General features: G+C 35.3%; 1 protein-coding gene across 1 annotated transcript; it reads left to right on the forward strand.

The window, feature by feature from the left end:
* Positions 1-13,210: 13,210 nt before the first annotated feature.
* atoh1c (atonal bHLH transcription factor 1c) lies at positions 13,211-14,493 on the forward strand. Its single transcript, XM_058794321.1, has one exon. It carries the CDS (start codon positions 13,459-13,461, stop codon positions 14,134-14,136), a length of 678 nt encoding a protein of 225 aa, XP_058650304.1. The 5' UTR covers positions 13,211-13,458; the 3' UTR covers positions 14,137-14,493.
* The last annotated feature ends 2,173 nt before the right edge of the window (positions 14,494-16,666 follow it).

The raw sequence follows: 16,666 nt of genomic DNA on the forward strand, positions 1-16,666 counted from the left end.
CTTTTACAAGTTGATTGTACTGAAATGTGTGTTGGCAGTGCCTGTACACAACCATCCTATAATGATAAAAATTAGGGGTGGCACGGTACATGTATTCGTACTGAACCGTCACGGCACGGGCGTCTCGGTTCGGTGCATGAGGCCTTACGACGAATACAGGCAAAGGGGGTGCCCGCAGTAATGCAACGCTGTTTGATAACCGTCAGCGCCAATTAGCCTTTTTCACAAAAATCGGAATTTACGTCAACACAGGCCGGGGCGTAGCAGCCATTTTAAAAGTGGGGGGGACAGCTGTCAGGTGATGTTACCCTCAAAGGAAAATAAATAATGTGCAAAGTAAGTACATTCATGTTCATATAATAAATTCTATTTAGAATACCAATTGGCGTTTTAGAGCATCATAGTTGCAATTTTGGGAACGTGCCATGATAGCTTGCAGGAACCTATTTTGTGATATCATACTAAAATTTGAAAAATAACTTCAGGACTTGGGACTTTAAGACCACTGTGGACATCTATATTTGAGCCCACTGTGGACATCTATATTTTCTGATGAAGTAAAAATATACTTTTTGTGAAATAAAGATATTTTATGGACAATATTTCAATTACACTACACTTGAATAATAACGTTTATCTTAATTCTTAACACTTATTCACAGATAATTCTACTCCAGATAATTCTACTTTAAAAAATTTAGGAGCACCTTCTAATCAATAATCAAAATTCTGATCAAAAATTTACCTTCCCATTAAGAGGCAATATTTGACTCCTTAAAGTGATTTACAGGGAATTTTGTTTTTACCTGTGTAATGGCATTTTTGTAACTTTATTAAAAGTATGTCACATTTTATGTCAAATCAAAAAAAAAAAAAAAAATTATATATATATATAAGCTTTTTAACATTTCTAATTAAAACAACAGAATAAAAACAAGAATAAGAAACAGATTAAGAATAAGTTTTTAAATTTAGATTTTTTTTTTTTTTTTTTTGAATATAGAAATATTAAATGATTTAAATAACAGAAAAGGATACTTTAAAAATTTAAATAAAACTGCCAGTAGGTGACGGCAAATCACTGATTTGATCACTGAATCATTCATTCAATTGATTCTTTTGAACAGCTGATTCATTCAGGAACGTAATCGTTTTCTGGGGTGTATTTTACGCTAGACCGCCAAAAAGCAAAGAAGTGAATGAATGAAACCGCGAGAACAACGGGAGATTTGAAGCTCATGGCAGATGCGCCCAAGAGATGACTCGCCTTGTGATTGGCTGAATGTTAGTTCACTCAAATCTAAGTAACAAATCGAAGAACGTGGGTGGAAATATTGGCGGTGGGTCAAAAAATTGCGGGGACAGAATCACATGTTTCTAATAGTGCGGGGGACGTGTCCCCCCCGGTTGCTACGCCCCTGAGCACAGGGTAAAGTTAGCTCTGTTACAGGCCTGCGCCTATTATATCAGTATGCCCTTTTCTCGAATAATGCTTCTTACCTTTTCTGTTTTGTCTATTTTCCAAGTTCTTGTTAATCTATAAAGAAATAACATTTTACTTGTTTGTAATTTATATGGCCACTCGGACCGCTGACTCGTGAGATAATACACTTAACATAGCACGCTCCTGCAAAGTCCCTTTTTTAAATAGCCTTTGATCTCCGGTACATTTGATCGTATTATCTCAGTTTACTCAGTCATTTCCCTCGAATCGCCTCATCGTGATAAATTAGGCTACTTCAAAATGACAACATTTATGACCATGCACCTTTTCCAAGAATAGCCTACATTAAACAATTCTCAGTCTGGTTGAAACATACTAAACTCAACACGACAATGTAATCCCGATAGAATAGGAACAAAGTCGTGAATCCAAGTCTCTTGTTTAATATGTATTTCCCAGGGCACATTATACAACGTACATTTACGCCATCACATTAATAATGCAAAGGAGAGTAATTAGAAAATACAGCATTTTAATAATAATAATAATAATAATAACAGTAATAGCGAAAAAATCACGTGGAGATTCATAATGCACAGCCAGCACCAAACGAACAGAATGGCAAAGCTAACTGAATTATAAATGCCACCATTTAGAATTAATCAAACTTTGCATATTTGTGATGAACCGAGCTCACCAAACAGTTAATTGTGAAATGTTTGCGCTTTGTAGATTACAGTAAAATGCAGTTCAAGCATTTTCATAGGATCTAACTTGTAAAAAAAAAGACTTTAATTCTCGAACTCATTCTTGTTAAGTACGCGCCGCTGTTTTCAACGGAAAAACTTTTACCCTGCAAGATCAGGAAGCCAGGAATGCGGAAGTGTGAAACAGGCTAATTGAAAACAAAGCCCCCTAGACAGTGATCATGTGCTGATTCTGAACGCATCTCTCACATAGACTGACAAAGGAGTACTTTAAAGGCTTGCGCACTCAACGTTTGCAAAATGGAGCTTTGTGCTCGTGTATCCTACCTCTCTCATTCGGTACAAATCCAAATATTCCATAATATTTCCATATTTGCCATGTAACATATCTGAATGCTAAACTATTATTTATTATGTAAATTATAGCCTTTGTACTTCAGAGGCGTTCCAACGGTGACACAGAGGCGCGCTGATGTTTGGTTCACTGTATTTTATTTTGATAAAGTACCAACTGCGCTGTCAAGTTAGCAATGCTGGAACTGATGTGTTTTGTGTGTGTGTGTGTGTGTGTGTGTGTGTGCACGTGTGCTCTGGCGCGATCACTTCAACTGTTTCATTATATCAGCAGAATCAACTTTAAACACTTATTGTCTTATTAATAATCACTGTATAAAGGTCTGCTTTGATTTGTGTACACTCACAATGAAAACAAAACAGATTTTATATAACATGTAATAATATTTAGTATTTTCACATCTAGATGGAAAAAATTGTAATTTGTACAACCGTCTGTTCAAAATAAAATGAAAAGAAATAGAGCATAGTAGATTTTTTTTTTTCCTGTTGTACCGAAATCGTATCTAACCGTGACTCCTGAACCAAGGTACTTACCTACATTTACATTTACATTTAGTCATTTTGCAGACGCTTTTATCCAAAGCGACTTACAATTTGGGGAATACATAAAGCGATTCATCTTGAAGAGGCAATCCGACAAACTAAGTGCTTGTAACACCAAGTCTCAGGCATTGTTTAAATAAGTACAAGCTAGCAAGGAAGGAATAAATAAGGAGAAAGAGGTTTTTTTTTTTTTATGTGTAGGGTGAAGTCAAGTAGTGTCGAAAGAGATGAGTTTTCAGCTGTTGCTTGAAGATTGACAGGGATCCAGCACTCCGAATTTACCTAACCGTGAAATCTGTGTACCTTGCCACCCCTAATAAAAATCCATCCTAAGTTTTTTTTTTTTTTTAACTTCTAATATGTTTTCCCCTGTCTCAAATCGAGCTGTTCGTCTTGTGACATCACAAGATCGGAGGCCCCTCCCACGATTGTTGATTGACAGGAGCATTTCAACACAGACGTGTCTTACCTCAGACCAGCCCTGAGTGAGCTGTCATCAGGTGTTTCACCACCGAAGCACATGTAGACAACTCCTAAGGATTGAGGTGTTTTGTTGTTGGATGTAATAATGAACATAGCAGTAGTCATTTACTCCCAACATCTGAGCGGCTGAAGAGGATTAGGTTTTGTTCTGAAGGGAATGCGCCCTCCATCTACCTAAATGCGACTTTCGCGCGAATCATTCACCTCCAGAAAAAGTGAGTACAAGGTTTTTTAAATGAATCTTTGCAAATGGCCTTTCCTAATAATGTGCTAATTTCACGATGAATGCGCTAAAGTAAACAGTCCCTCAGAGAACGGCTCCGAAGAGAGGGGCGGAGTCAGCAGAGCTCATTAACATTTAAAGGAGAATGACACAATACCGCTTGCTCTGACAAGAGCTGTTTTTGACAGGGTGAAATAGGTGTTTTTTACACTACCAATGAGACATTTTTATGACTATGTTACAGAGTTTTCATTTAGACCCTAAAGAATAATATCAACTTGTGGAAAATGGGCATTATATGACCCCTTTAAAGAACCATCTCTTTCTCACATTTTTATAATCTGAAGAACCTTCTTTCGCCACAAAGAACCTTTTGTGAAACAGAAAGGTTCTTCAAATGTTAAAGGTTCTTTATGGAACCATTTAGACAAAAAGTTTCTTCTGTGGCATTGTGAAGCACCTTTATTTTTAAGAGTGTAGCTTCACTACTGCTTGCCATACATTCCAAGATAAACAAAAAGAAAATAATTATTTACAAAAAACTTAAAATGAATGATTACCTTTATACAGTCTATGATGATTACTTAAATCTTTCATTCTGAGAATCAAATAGTTTCCTATTTAAATTGGTCTTCAAAAGTAACACAAATAAAAATGGTTTATTCAGGCCATTTGAGATCTGCTAAATCTAAGGTTTAAATGTACTGTTTTGGGAGTTAGAGGTGCATTAACAAATATAATAACAAACAAACACTCACAAAAATATAATAACAATAATAATACACAGCAATTTTTTATTTTTTTTGTAAACTAATTAGCCAAATCTTGATGTCTTGACTGGATTGGGACTTGGTACTTCTATAATGGCTTTTTTTTTGAGCCAGACAGTCATTACTAGCTTCCATTGTATGGAAAACAGCCATGTGTGAACTGTTCCTTCAAATAAAGATTGTTGTTATTAAACCTTTATCTAATTAGCATGCTGGCTGTCTTACATGCTCTCTTATACATGCATTATACAATCACCTGACAAAAAAAGGAAAAAAAAAAAATCAACAGCAGATATTCCTTTCTAAACTGGCCTTGATTTTTCTTTGTGAATGTGAGAATCAAAGGAAGCTTAAAGCCAGACAGATCTCTTTATGCTTTTCAATCCCTAACATATCAAAGCCTCACAGTTATTACTAGCTATTTTGTGCAAAATTGAAAGGTATCTAATTATACTGAGGACGCAATCACAGTTATATCAGAGCAAATAAGCACCTCAGTGACAATCAAGAATCATATTTTGACACTCCTGACAGATTCTTTCAAAGTCTCTTTAACACATCTTTCATGTTATTCTTGTTCTGGATATCATCAGTGTATCTGCGTCAATCACATATTTATGATACTTCACTCACAGTTATTATGGAAAATCACAGTGTCTGTAAAAACCTATTAATAAATAATATTAAATTTGATTTTATCCACTATAAACATAAATAATGCTTTTCAACCTTTTCAAGCTAGAAGAGATGAAACAGACCGTCCTAGTGATGAATTACAGTAAAGGCAATCCATAAATGCAATTTCTTTCATAAGCAAACGCAGCCGCTCCAGTGATAGTTGTGTGTTTGTGAATTTTATAGCACTGTCTGCAAGTGCTTTGTTTGAAGTGCCATTAAAAAGAATGGAATATTAAGGGGCCTGAACTTATTACTGGCTCTCAACAAGACTTTTAGAAGCTCAAATAAAGTGAAGTGTCATTTCAAATGATCTTCAAGTACCTTTTAAGACACAACAGAGTTTATTTAAATCTGTTTTCAGAGTCAAAAAGACTGCCAAGAACATGCCCAGGTCAAAATCAGATAACATGTATATGCTTTGATGTTTTCAGATGCGTAATTGCATGTTTACAATTATACAGAAGTGGGTAACACTTTATTTTAGGGTGTCATAATACAGAGTAATTACCTAATTAAGTACTTAGTAGTAGCCGTTGTACTTGCATGAAACAAAATGTACTTACCATGTAACTAGGTTACGGAGCAGCCTGTAATTGCAGTTTGTAATTATGTAGATGTAATAGGTAGCTACTGTTACACATGTAACAGGCCGAGTCTTTTACACAGCTACTTGTACACTTAAGTACAATCTTGATACACTTTATTTTAAGTAGCTTAAGCCTGTGTAATATTCTGTAATTTTAATGTAATTAGAAAGGTATTACATGTATTTAAGCTGTGTACTCGTGGGTTAAATCTCTGAAATATGGTGTAGAAGTGTACTTCTAAATGTACTGACAGGCATTTATGGTAGGCTAAACTACAATATATCTCAATGTAATTTCCGTTGAAACTAAACTGTCATGATGAATTTAGTACATTTAAAATAATAAATGTAAAATTTATATGTAATATCAAACAACACACTACAGTAAAAATGATAATCAAGTACTTTGCATGTGCTTAGTCAACACTTTAAAATAAGTGTACTTCTTTAAAGCAAGACAAAACAATGATTTATAATGTACTTTAATGTAAATCTTTTAATCTGACATTATTACAAAATTCACATTAGTACTTAAGTGTGTTATGAAACATAGTCATAAAAGTGTGCTCTATTTAAGTACACTTAATCTGCAAGTACAGTTTTTATTATTATTTATTTATTTGTATACTACAAGTGCACATTAAATACAATTAAGCACACTTCTTCTTCACAAGGCTTTGTTGTGTTGCTTTTATTTTATGTTTATTTTTATGCCAATAATAAAAGGCTTAATTTGAAATATAGTGAAATATAGCCTACAGAGGTGACCACCATGCCCTGCGCTCTTAAAAGTAAAGGATACAAGGAAAAATATTTATTAAAACATCTAACTGGATGGGAAACTGTATGAATGAATTAATTAATTAGTAAGTGAATAAATGCAATTTTATCCAAAGAATTTTACAGTCTGATATCATCTGACAATCTTTTTATATTCCATGAGGGAAATGTATTTTATACTTCTTTAGAAAATGCCCATGTGCTGCTACTGATTTAAAGAAGCCAGAAATCAATACACCAGTGTACGGAAGAGGATTAGGGCCAAGCAATATTAAAAAATAAAACCATCTTGTGATTTAAAGTCATTATAATACGAGATTAAACTCGTTTTTTTTTTTTTTTAAGAAAAATGTCAAAATAAAATGTTGAGATTAAACTCAGAAAATTGAGAATAAAGTCATTATGTTTCGAGGTAAAACTCGTTACATTTTGAGAAAAACAAAAGTCGAGATAAAAGGTTGAGAATAAACTCATTAAATTACAAGAAAAATTCAAAATAAAATGTTGAGAATAAACTAATTTAATTACGACAAAAAAGTTGTGTTTCGAGAAAAAAGTTGTTAAATTTTGAGAAAAAAGTCGAGAATAAAAACACTTGTGTAGTTCATTTAATAATCTCATTGGACAGAATCAAATAGTGTCAATAGTGGCGTAGGTTGGAGAATAATGCGCAGGGACCAAGCATGTGATGCGATCGACGGTTCGAAACTCGATTTTATTTCTTGAAACACAACTTTTTTCTCGTAATTAAATTAGTTTATTCTCAACATTTATCTCGACTTTTTTTCTCTAAATTTAACGAGTTTTATCTCGAAACATATCTTTATTCTTGAAATTTACTGAGTTTAATCTCAACATTTTATTTCGCCATTTTTCATTGAAATTTAACAAGTTTAATCTCACATTATAATGACTTTAATTTCGAGATGGTTTTATATTTTATTATTATTGCTTGGTCCCAATCCTCTTCCGTACTAGTGGTTCTCAATGTCTTTTACTTTAATTATATTTATTTAATTTCTTTTTGGCACATCCCCCTCTGAAACATTTTCTTTGTGTCCCCAATCCCCTTCAGCCTTATTTTCAGTATAAGAATATGTTTGCTAAGCATAGTGGCAGTGACGGCACTCAACATCATATAAGGTGAAGGTGGTGAGGGAAAGAAAACAGCACACATACCACATTAGTTTTCATGTGAAACCTTAAGTCTTCTAATCTCCATAGTATCCATAATGATCTCAAGAGTTCTTTTCTAAACCTACAGTTACAGGGAACCGTTGAAAAAAACTCTTATTTTTAAGTAAAAATGTAAATAAGTCGACAACTCACAGAGGAAAACACTTTTAAGATGGTGCTGTCAGCAAATTGTTACCTGATAATCTGTTTGGGGAGTAAAGGGGTGAGCTGTGAAACATAACAGTTGTATCGGCGCACATCATGCTGAGAGAAGAGACACGCAATGAATGGAACACAGTTATCTTTCTCAGAAGATGATGATGACGGTATGTGGTAACTACTGAAAAATGAAAGCGAAAAGGATGGAGGAAAACACAGCTCCTTCTAACGATCAGCCAGATACAATTAAAGGTCATGTGTGAATGTGGCCCGGTGGGGAAAAAAAACTGCTGACCTTTGCCACTTCAGTTGAAGTGCTGCTGAAATGATATTTGGCTTGTCAGTGGAGTGTGCATTTCCATCCAGACACGCATCCACTCAGCTATTCACATCAAAACACTGATTTTCACTCTCTGTTCTCACACAGGTTTCACCGAACCCTCATGCTGACCACACACACCAGTGATCAGGCAAATCGATGGCTAGTAATTGGGCCACATGGAGCTCTGAACACACATGCATGCAGTGCCCAGCAGTGTGAAATGAAACAAATGAGAGGTCAGCGGAGAAGCAGATGACTCTTAGAGTGCAGAGGTCAGGGGTCAGCGCTTCTGGCATGTCCCACCTCTCTCTCATCCGCCCGCTTTTTACTAACACTCCAAATTTTGCTGTTGGTACAATTCCCAAGATGTCCAGATGTTTAGTGCAGGAACAAATGTTGGGAGCACAAAATCATCAAAGAGAGAGAGAGGTGGCTCTATAACTATTCAGGAAGGAAGGAAACAAGCGTGATGAATTGTGGAAAGACAAGTGGCTTTAACAGCCATGCTGGTTGTTTAGAGTGGAACTATTAAAATACAAAGCAACCCAGGCTCACAGAAGAAAGTTCTTTACGACAATTTCAAAGTAAAAATTTTTAGTAAGTGTTCCAGTAAAAGCAAACTTGAGATGAAAACATTTGCTGTAGTATTTTATCTGGCTTCTTTAATGTCTTTTATGACTCCTTTTTTATATACTAACATATATTTATTACACTGCTCATTGGATTACTTCATTCTGATTGGTCAATTGCAAACATACGTTCAAATATTTTTGTATAGTGGTGTTAAACTGTTTTAAACTGTATTTCCTAGCACCCAATTTTCTACATGGCTGTGTTAAGGTCCTTGCACACCGATTCCAAAATTTTCGTATGCGTTTTATTCATTTTTTTTCATATTCATCATCCTTTTTTTTATCACACCGACAAGCAGAGTGATACAAAGAGTGAAAAGTCTAAACATAAAAAATATCAGCACCCTTGGAGCACCATTCAACCATTCAAATCCAAGGACCGGAACTAATTGTTGTCTTGTTTGAACTACAGTTTAATAACTGACAACGAGGCGTTGAATTACATATGATGGATTATCCAGCTTGGTCATTTTCCAGCATGGAAAAGTAAAAGCTGTTTTTAATTTGAATTTGTTTTTTGCAGTGCGCGTAGTTCTTTCCTGTTTTTTTTTTTTTCTATCACCTCGCTCCTGTGAAATCTTATGTAGTAGCTCTGTAGTCTTTTTTTTTGCGGTAAAATGCTGCAGTTATCTTTTAAATAAGTGAAATAACTTTGGTGCAGTGAAACAAAACTATAAAATGATCAAGACCTGTCTGGAATTATTTTAGCTGTTATTTACTGAATTTTTAACTGAATAACTGCAACATTTAGAACACCTGTCAACTAATCAAAAAAAAATCAAACAACCCCATGGTGTAAATATTTATAACTAAGAATAAACTGATTCGTGTAAATAAGAAGCACACAAGGGGGAAACATTACATGCTTTTTAAGAGCCCTTTTAAAATCCATTCACTTGCACAACTTCTGCTAATACCATTTTTTTTTTTTTCTATTGATTTGTTGTTTGCAAAAAAAAAAAAAAGAAAGAAGGTCACACTTTATATTACGCGGCCTTAACTACTATATACTTACATCAAAAAATAAGTACAATGTACTTATTCTGGTCATATTTTATTGCAAAACACTTTTGCTGTTATTGAGGTGGGATACGGGTAAGGTTAGAGACAGGTTTGGTGGTATGGGTAGGTTTAAGGGTAGGTTAAGGTCTAAGGGATGGGTCAACAGATTAATTATAAATTTAATTGCAGAAATTAATTACAGATGTAATTACATATAGGTTTTTTAAAAATATAAGTACAATGTAAAACATGTATGTACACAATAAGTGCATTGTATAAAATTATTAATTTAACTGTAAGTACATAGTAGTTAAGGCCACCTAATATAAAGTGGGACCAAAAAAAAAAACAATTATCAATTTGAATGATTATTTTTAGCTGCACATTTGTGGCAATTTTGCATTTACCAGCAGATTTATATAGAAGAAATGCCTCTATGTGGAGGGCTGTTTCTGCAAAGAAAAAACAAAACCTGAGTTTATATCTTGCAATAATCTAAAAAAATTAAAAAAAAAATAAAATGGAAAAAATTCCTGCAATTGTTTTTTTTTTTTTTCTCTGCTTTTTGTTCTGTCTCAATTTTTTATTTTCTGTTTCCACCACAGAATAAAAAAGGTAATTGTTTAAAGGTAATAACTTTTTATCCCACAATTCTGACATTTATTTATTTATTTGTTTGTTTCTTTCTTTTTTCTTCTTCACAATTGTGAGTTTGTGTGTCACTTTTCATGAACCCCTGATGTCACATGGACTATTTTACCGATATCCCTGCTACGTTTCTGGACCTGGGACAATTTCAGTTGTGTTGCTGTCTAGGGTCAGAGAGCTCTCGGATTTCATCAAAAATATCTTAATTTGTGTTCCGAAGATGAACAAAGGTCTTACAGGGAATGACACGAGGGTGAGTAATTAAAGACAGAATTTTAATTTTTGGGAGAACTATCCCTTTAATGTAGACATGTTTTCATTTTCAGGCTTAAAGAGACCGATTACTTGCTGATGGAAAATGAATGTGAAGCGCCTAGAGAAAGAGAGAGAAAACCACATAATATTGTCATATTTTTCAATCTTTCTGCAATGGAGCCATTTGCATGCTAACACAATGAAAACATGGGAATGTTTGGCAAACAAAGAACAAGCACATAGCTTGCAAATCTTTATTAAATAATACAGTTTTAGTCAAAGCCTTCAGACCTTTTCTACTTTACAAAACCTTGTTAATTCAAACTGTGTGCCAGCTATAACAGTGTGCGGGACGACTTTTATTCTTTTGCACTGCACTGATAAAAAAACAAAACACCAAAAAAAACTGCATGACAGGATATTTTTGGCATAAATATCCAGTGAATGTCAGGGTGTATGCTAAGATTTAATGAATTGTGACAAGTGTCACTTTGCAGCAATATGGGCAGCTCAGGGTTTTGGCTCGTGGGCCCTGCAAAATGTGGCTTCATTGGCACCATGTGAAAAGAAACTGCTACCGTCGATTCATCCTGTGTCACTAATCCCCTCAATGAAAATTTGGTTTCATTCGGGCCGGTTTCGCTCTGACAGGCGTGAATCCACCCCAATTTACCCTCTACATGGGGTTTCCCTGAATGCACCCACCCCACGCGGGTTTGATCTCAGCCCGCGTCCTCGCCTCAATGAGGCGCTTCATTAGTTTTAATATGTGAAGTGTGCCAAGACCTACCCAGCCACAACACGGCCAGGGAAAGAATAACCCCCTCCGTGAGCGAACTGAATCTTCTTTTGTTGCTCTTGAATATTGCAGTACGTGGAGTGTGTGTGTGGGGGGGTTCTGTGCTGGCGGTGTGTGTTCTGTACGTAATTGGATTAGACTGAGTGCTGCGGATGTCGCCTGTCAATTAGACCTTTATGAACAGCACTTTATTGCCTGAGAATATTTCATGTACAATGAGAAGATTATATGAACAGACTGAGTAAAAGGCTTTAAATTAAACCGCTTTCGCACATGCATTATTGCAAAAGTCATTATAAACCATACTAGCTAAAGTAATGAGTAATACAATTAAACAATTTATATGTTTGGAGATGATTGTTAATATATGTTGTTAGTATCATCACTTTTCATTTCAGTTGTGTTTATAAAATGCTTGAATGTTATGGTATAACATACCAAATATTACAAGTGAGAAAAAAAAAGTTCACTTTTCAGATTACGATACCATACGTTATGTATTATCCTTCTAGTGCTGTTTTTTACATTTTGGTTACTTAGATTATTATTTTTTACATTTTTACTTCATCGGAATGGTGTGAAACTTGGTAAATGTTGGCACTTGCTATGTGAATACAAAAAGAAGAAAAAAAGGTTACACTATTTCGATCCAGTCCAGTTTAGACATTCTACTAACCATAAGTAACTTTGCAACTATATGTCTACTAACTCTCATTAGGGTAGGTTTAGGGTTAGTAGAAGTTGTTGACATATACTTGCAAAGTTTATCATAGTCAGTATGTTGTATGTTGTGAATCCATCAAAATAAAGTGTTAGAAGATATTAAGCAGACAGTCTACTAATACTCTAATGACTGTTAGTTGACATGTAGTTGCAAAGTTACTTACTGTTAGTAGAATGTCTAAAGTGGACTATCGAAATAAAGTGTTACCAAAAAAAACACTCACGGACATGATTTGAAAAATATTCACACTTGTACTGTTCACAGTCAAAAATGACTAGCGAATTTCATCTAGGGAAAATGTTTGGTTGGAGTAAAACGGGTTTTGGAAAATTTATTATAAATTAGATTTTTTATTTTATTTTTTTTACAAATTATTATAACATAAAAAAAAAAAAATAGTATTTCTGTGCTTTTTTTCTCAGCAATAATCTGCCAAATGCCTTCTTTAAAAAGAGACTAAACATAAGTTTGTGCTAAACTATATTTATTGAACTAAAAATGCCACAAAAGCAGCACCAGAGGGTTAATCATTTACTTTATATGCTAAAGCTATCTATCCATGCATATATAGAGAGATTTGTTATACTTCCTATAGCTTTTAAGCAGTGACAGAAAGGCAGAAATTATATATTCCAAAATATAATATTTTAATATACTGATATTATTACCAGTTTGAACATGCTTGAATTTGTTTCTCACGATCTTAAAACACTTCTAAAGGTAAAAGCTTTAGTTTGTACGATTACGTTAACTATAAATTTTAAATTCTCTGTAAATTCTCAAAAACACAAACTTTTAAATTTAAACTTTAATATTAAAACAATTTATTATTATTGTTTTTGAAATGGATTAGTTGGACAGAACAGTGAAAGTAGCAGCCAACAAGTGTCATTTCATAGTTTTGTACTACTACTCTGAAAAGTGTAAATTATGAATAAAATGAGGTGTGTAGTGCAAATATTTGTTTATTGATATGTGTAGTTGTGGCAGAAAGACAGCAGTAATCTATGTTTACCTCCCGAGTGTCAGGAGGCCCAGTCAGTGATCACTCACACGCATCTAATCCACTTTTGATGAACTGGGTTAATAGACTCCCTGTGGTCATTATCAAAGAGACTCATTTCTATTCATTTCTCAGCGCACACGACCCTCACACACCCGCCCCTCATTATGTGTGGCCTCTCCTCAATAAATACTCCTCTGTTCTCTGGAGGGTCAGTTCATCCTCAAGCGTTCAGCATGCCCCGTCCGGACGGCTCTTATGCACAGTTCATCTGGAGAGAGGCAGACAGAGCCCACTCGGACCCGCGTCCCGGAGCCGCAGTGGGCTGGAGGGAGGAGAGGGTGAGCTGTGACCCATGTGCTCTGGTCCAGCTCCGGCTGTCCGGACTCACATATCCCGACGAAGACCAGAGCGCCATCGCCCGAGCCCGGAGACGCCGCAGACTGGCCGCCAACGCCCGCGAGAGGAGGAGGATGCTGGGCTTGAACGTGGCCTTCGACCGCCTGAGGAGCGTCATTCCTAATGTGGAGAGCGACAGGAAGCTGTCCAAGTCTGAGACGCTTCAGATGGCGCAGATCTACATCAGCACTCTGAGCGAGCTGCTGGAGGAAAGAGACTGCGACCCGGAATTCAGTTACCCTATGTTAGCGACGGGCGTGCAGGATCAGGTCATCGTGAAGGGTTCAATGCCAACCGAAGAGACCAAACCAGAGCAGAAAACCGTTCCAACCTGCAGGATAAGATCATATGATGGGAATTTTGGGCATCCCACTTGCGGTGACCCCAAAACACCTGAACTCTTAGTGGACTCTCACTATATGGAGAGGAGCAATGGAGCAAAATGACACTATTGCATTCTCAGCCTTTGTATTCAACTTTTTTTTTTTTTTTTTTTTTTAATTATAAAAATTTCTGAATTAATTTTTGGACATTTTGTAGTGAAATATAAAATATTCTGGAATTAATTATATTTTTTGCTTTTTTATGCTATACAAATAAATATTTTCAGAGGAAAAATCTTGTCTTTTTCTCTCGAGTTCACAAACTTTATTTTGATAGTCCACTTCAGATATTCTACTAACTATAAGTAACTTCAAATGTCAACTAGCTTTCATTAGAGCATTAGTAGACTGTAGACTGGTTAGGGTCAGTACATGTTGACATGTACTTGCAACGTTATAATCAGAAGAACATCTTTTGGGGAACCATCAAGATAAAATGTTTGCAGGTATTAAGCAGACAGTCTACTGATACACTAATGACTTGTAGTTGCACATTTAGTTAGAGTTAGTAAAAAGTCTGGTTACACTATTTTAAGATGTCCTTGTTACAGTGTAATTATGCATTTAAGTACTAAGTAATATTAATAAACTACATGTACTTACTATGATTAGGGTTTGGGTTATATGGTTATTTGCATGTAAATATGCATAATTTATTGTTATTATAATAGTGAGTACATGTAACTTGTAATAAGGACACCTTAAAATAAAGTTACCAAAACTCTAAAGTGGAATACCAAAAAGTGTTACCCAAATTAGTTAAGTTGATTTATTAGCAACCAGTGTTGGTGAAAGTTACTTTTACAAGTAATGCATTACAATTGTGTAATCTTGCGTTACTCCCTAAAAACTACCTGGTCTCATGGCATTTACGTACCTAGGTGCACTTTTTAGCGTGACATGAAATACGTACCAATAAGTACATATCACTGCAGTTTCCAAAATAAATGAACACTTTCACACAAATTTACAGAGTTGCGATTAATAAAGCGTAATTTTCGCACAATTACTTGAAGAATATCATGCTGTGACTTCAAAACAATATTAATATGCTGGGAGATTTGAAAACTGATGCTTTTGAACATTAGCATCGCACACATCCAGCTTCATATCTATGGGTTTTCATAGATGACAAGTTTGTTCGGTAGCTCACGGAGTACGGAGACGGACTTAAGAGACGAGAAGCACCGGTTTGAATCCCGTGTAACTACGGTTCGACAAAGCAGTTAAAATCTGCTTAGAAGGAAGTTCAAATGGCACAGTTGCATCAGCTAATACGTTTTTATTAGGGGTGTGACGAGACGCTTACTCCACGAGACGAGACACGAGATTGGGTTCACGAGAACGAGACGAGACGAGATTTTTACACTATTTTTAAGAAATCCTGATGCAAGAGAGAGATGCAAAGGCATTTAGAGTTGTTTGCCCTTTTAATTTTTTCGTCACAGGTGCGGCTGGTTTTAGTAGAGAGCTGTGGTAGTTCTGTATGTGTCTTTGCATAGTGCTCGTGTTAGCCGCGGTGTACGGCATTGTTTTCTTACAATGTTTACATATTGTGTTCGTCTTATCTGTCACTCTTTCGCCGTTTCTTATTTCCACTGGAAAACCAAAATGTTGCCACTAGTGTTGTCACGGTACCAAAATTTCAGTATTCGGTACCGATACCAGTCAAAATCCACGGTTCTCGGTACCAATTTCGGTACCACATGCTAATAAAAAAAAACACACTATTTTTAATAAAGTCAAACAAAAATAAAAATGTACAAAAATCAATGCCATTCTTTATACTTTATTTAAATTGTGTTTCAAGTTTTTCCGCAAGTAATAAAAGTATGAAAAACATTAAACAGGTTTCACCCAAATTTAATTTGTCTTTTAATTAATTAAATTTAAACACATTGTATTGTTTTGGTAAATAAAGGGGATTTACTATTAAAATTAAACTATGGAAGAAATATTGTGACTTCTTTAAAAAGATAAAAAATAAAAAATAAATTAAAAAAAATTATATATATGTAAAATTATATTTCTGGCACAATGTCTTTAAGATGAACTTTCATTTTGACGGGTTGCCGTGAATACCTTTACATTTCTGTGTAGCTATATGATATGAAGCTGGTTTTACTCAATGAAACGGTAAAATGCTCGCGAGGGGACTCTCAGAGCAGTTCTGTAGATGTTGTTTATGTATTTATGTCCTCATTGAGACGGCAGATGATGAATCACCGCGAGCGTCAGGCGCGCTTCAGTGTATGTAGTAAAAAAAAGAAAAAACCGCGCGTCTCTGCCATTCATTCACTCACACAGAGACTCGCAGAACATGCGGGATTCATATTTGAATCGACTTTTGCAGCTTAATATTTACAGATACTAGTCCACGTCGCGATTTGATTTAAGTGCAATGACCTACTTTTGATTAATTCATCCAAACTTTGACAAACTCCGTGACATTCCGTGCTAAACTGTAAATTCCGTTTTTATAACTGGATTCCGAGATGCATCGCGGAAATCATAGGGCCGTACGCGTCAAGAACCGGGTTGACCTGGTACCGTGACGTTTTCACTTTTTTAGTACCGACTTGGTACCGAAGTA

This window comes from Onychostoma macrolepis, chromosome 12 (genome assembly GCF_012432095.1).
Source record: "Onychostoma macrolepis isolate SWU-2019 chromosome 12, ASM1243209v1, whole genome shotgun sequence".
Lineage (NCBI taxonomy): Eukaryota > Metazoa > Chordata > Actinopteri > Cypriniformes > Cyprinidae > Onychostoma > Onychostoma macrolepis.

Excerpts from the sequence above, each read along its gene's own strand:
- atoh1c (XM_058794321.1), top strand. The coding sequence starts at position 13,459 with ATGTGTGGCCTCTCCTCAATAAATACTCCTCTGTTCTCTGGAGGGTCA.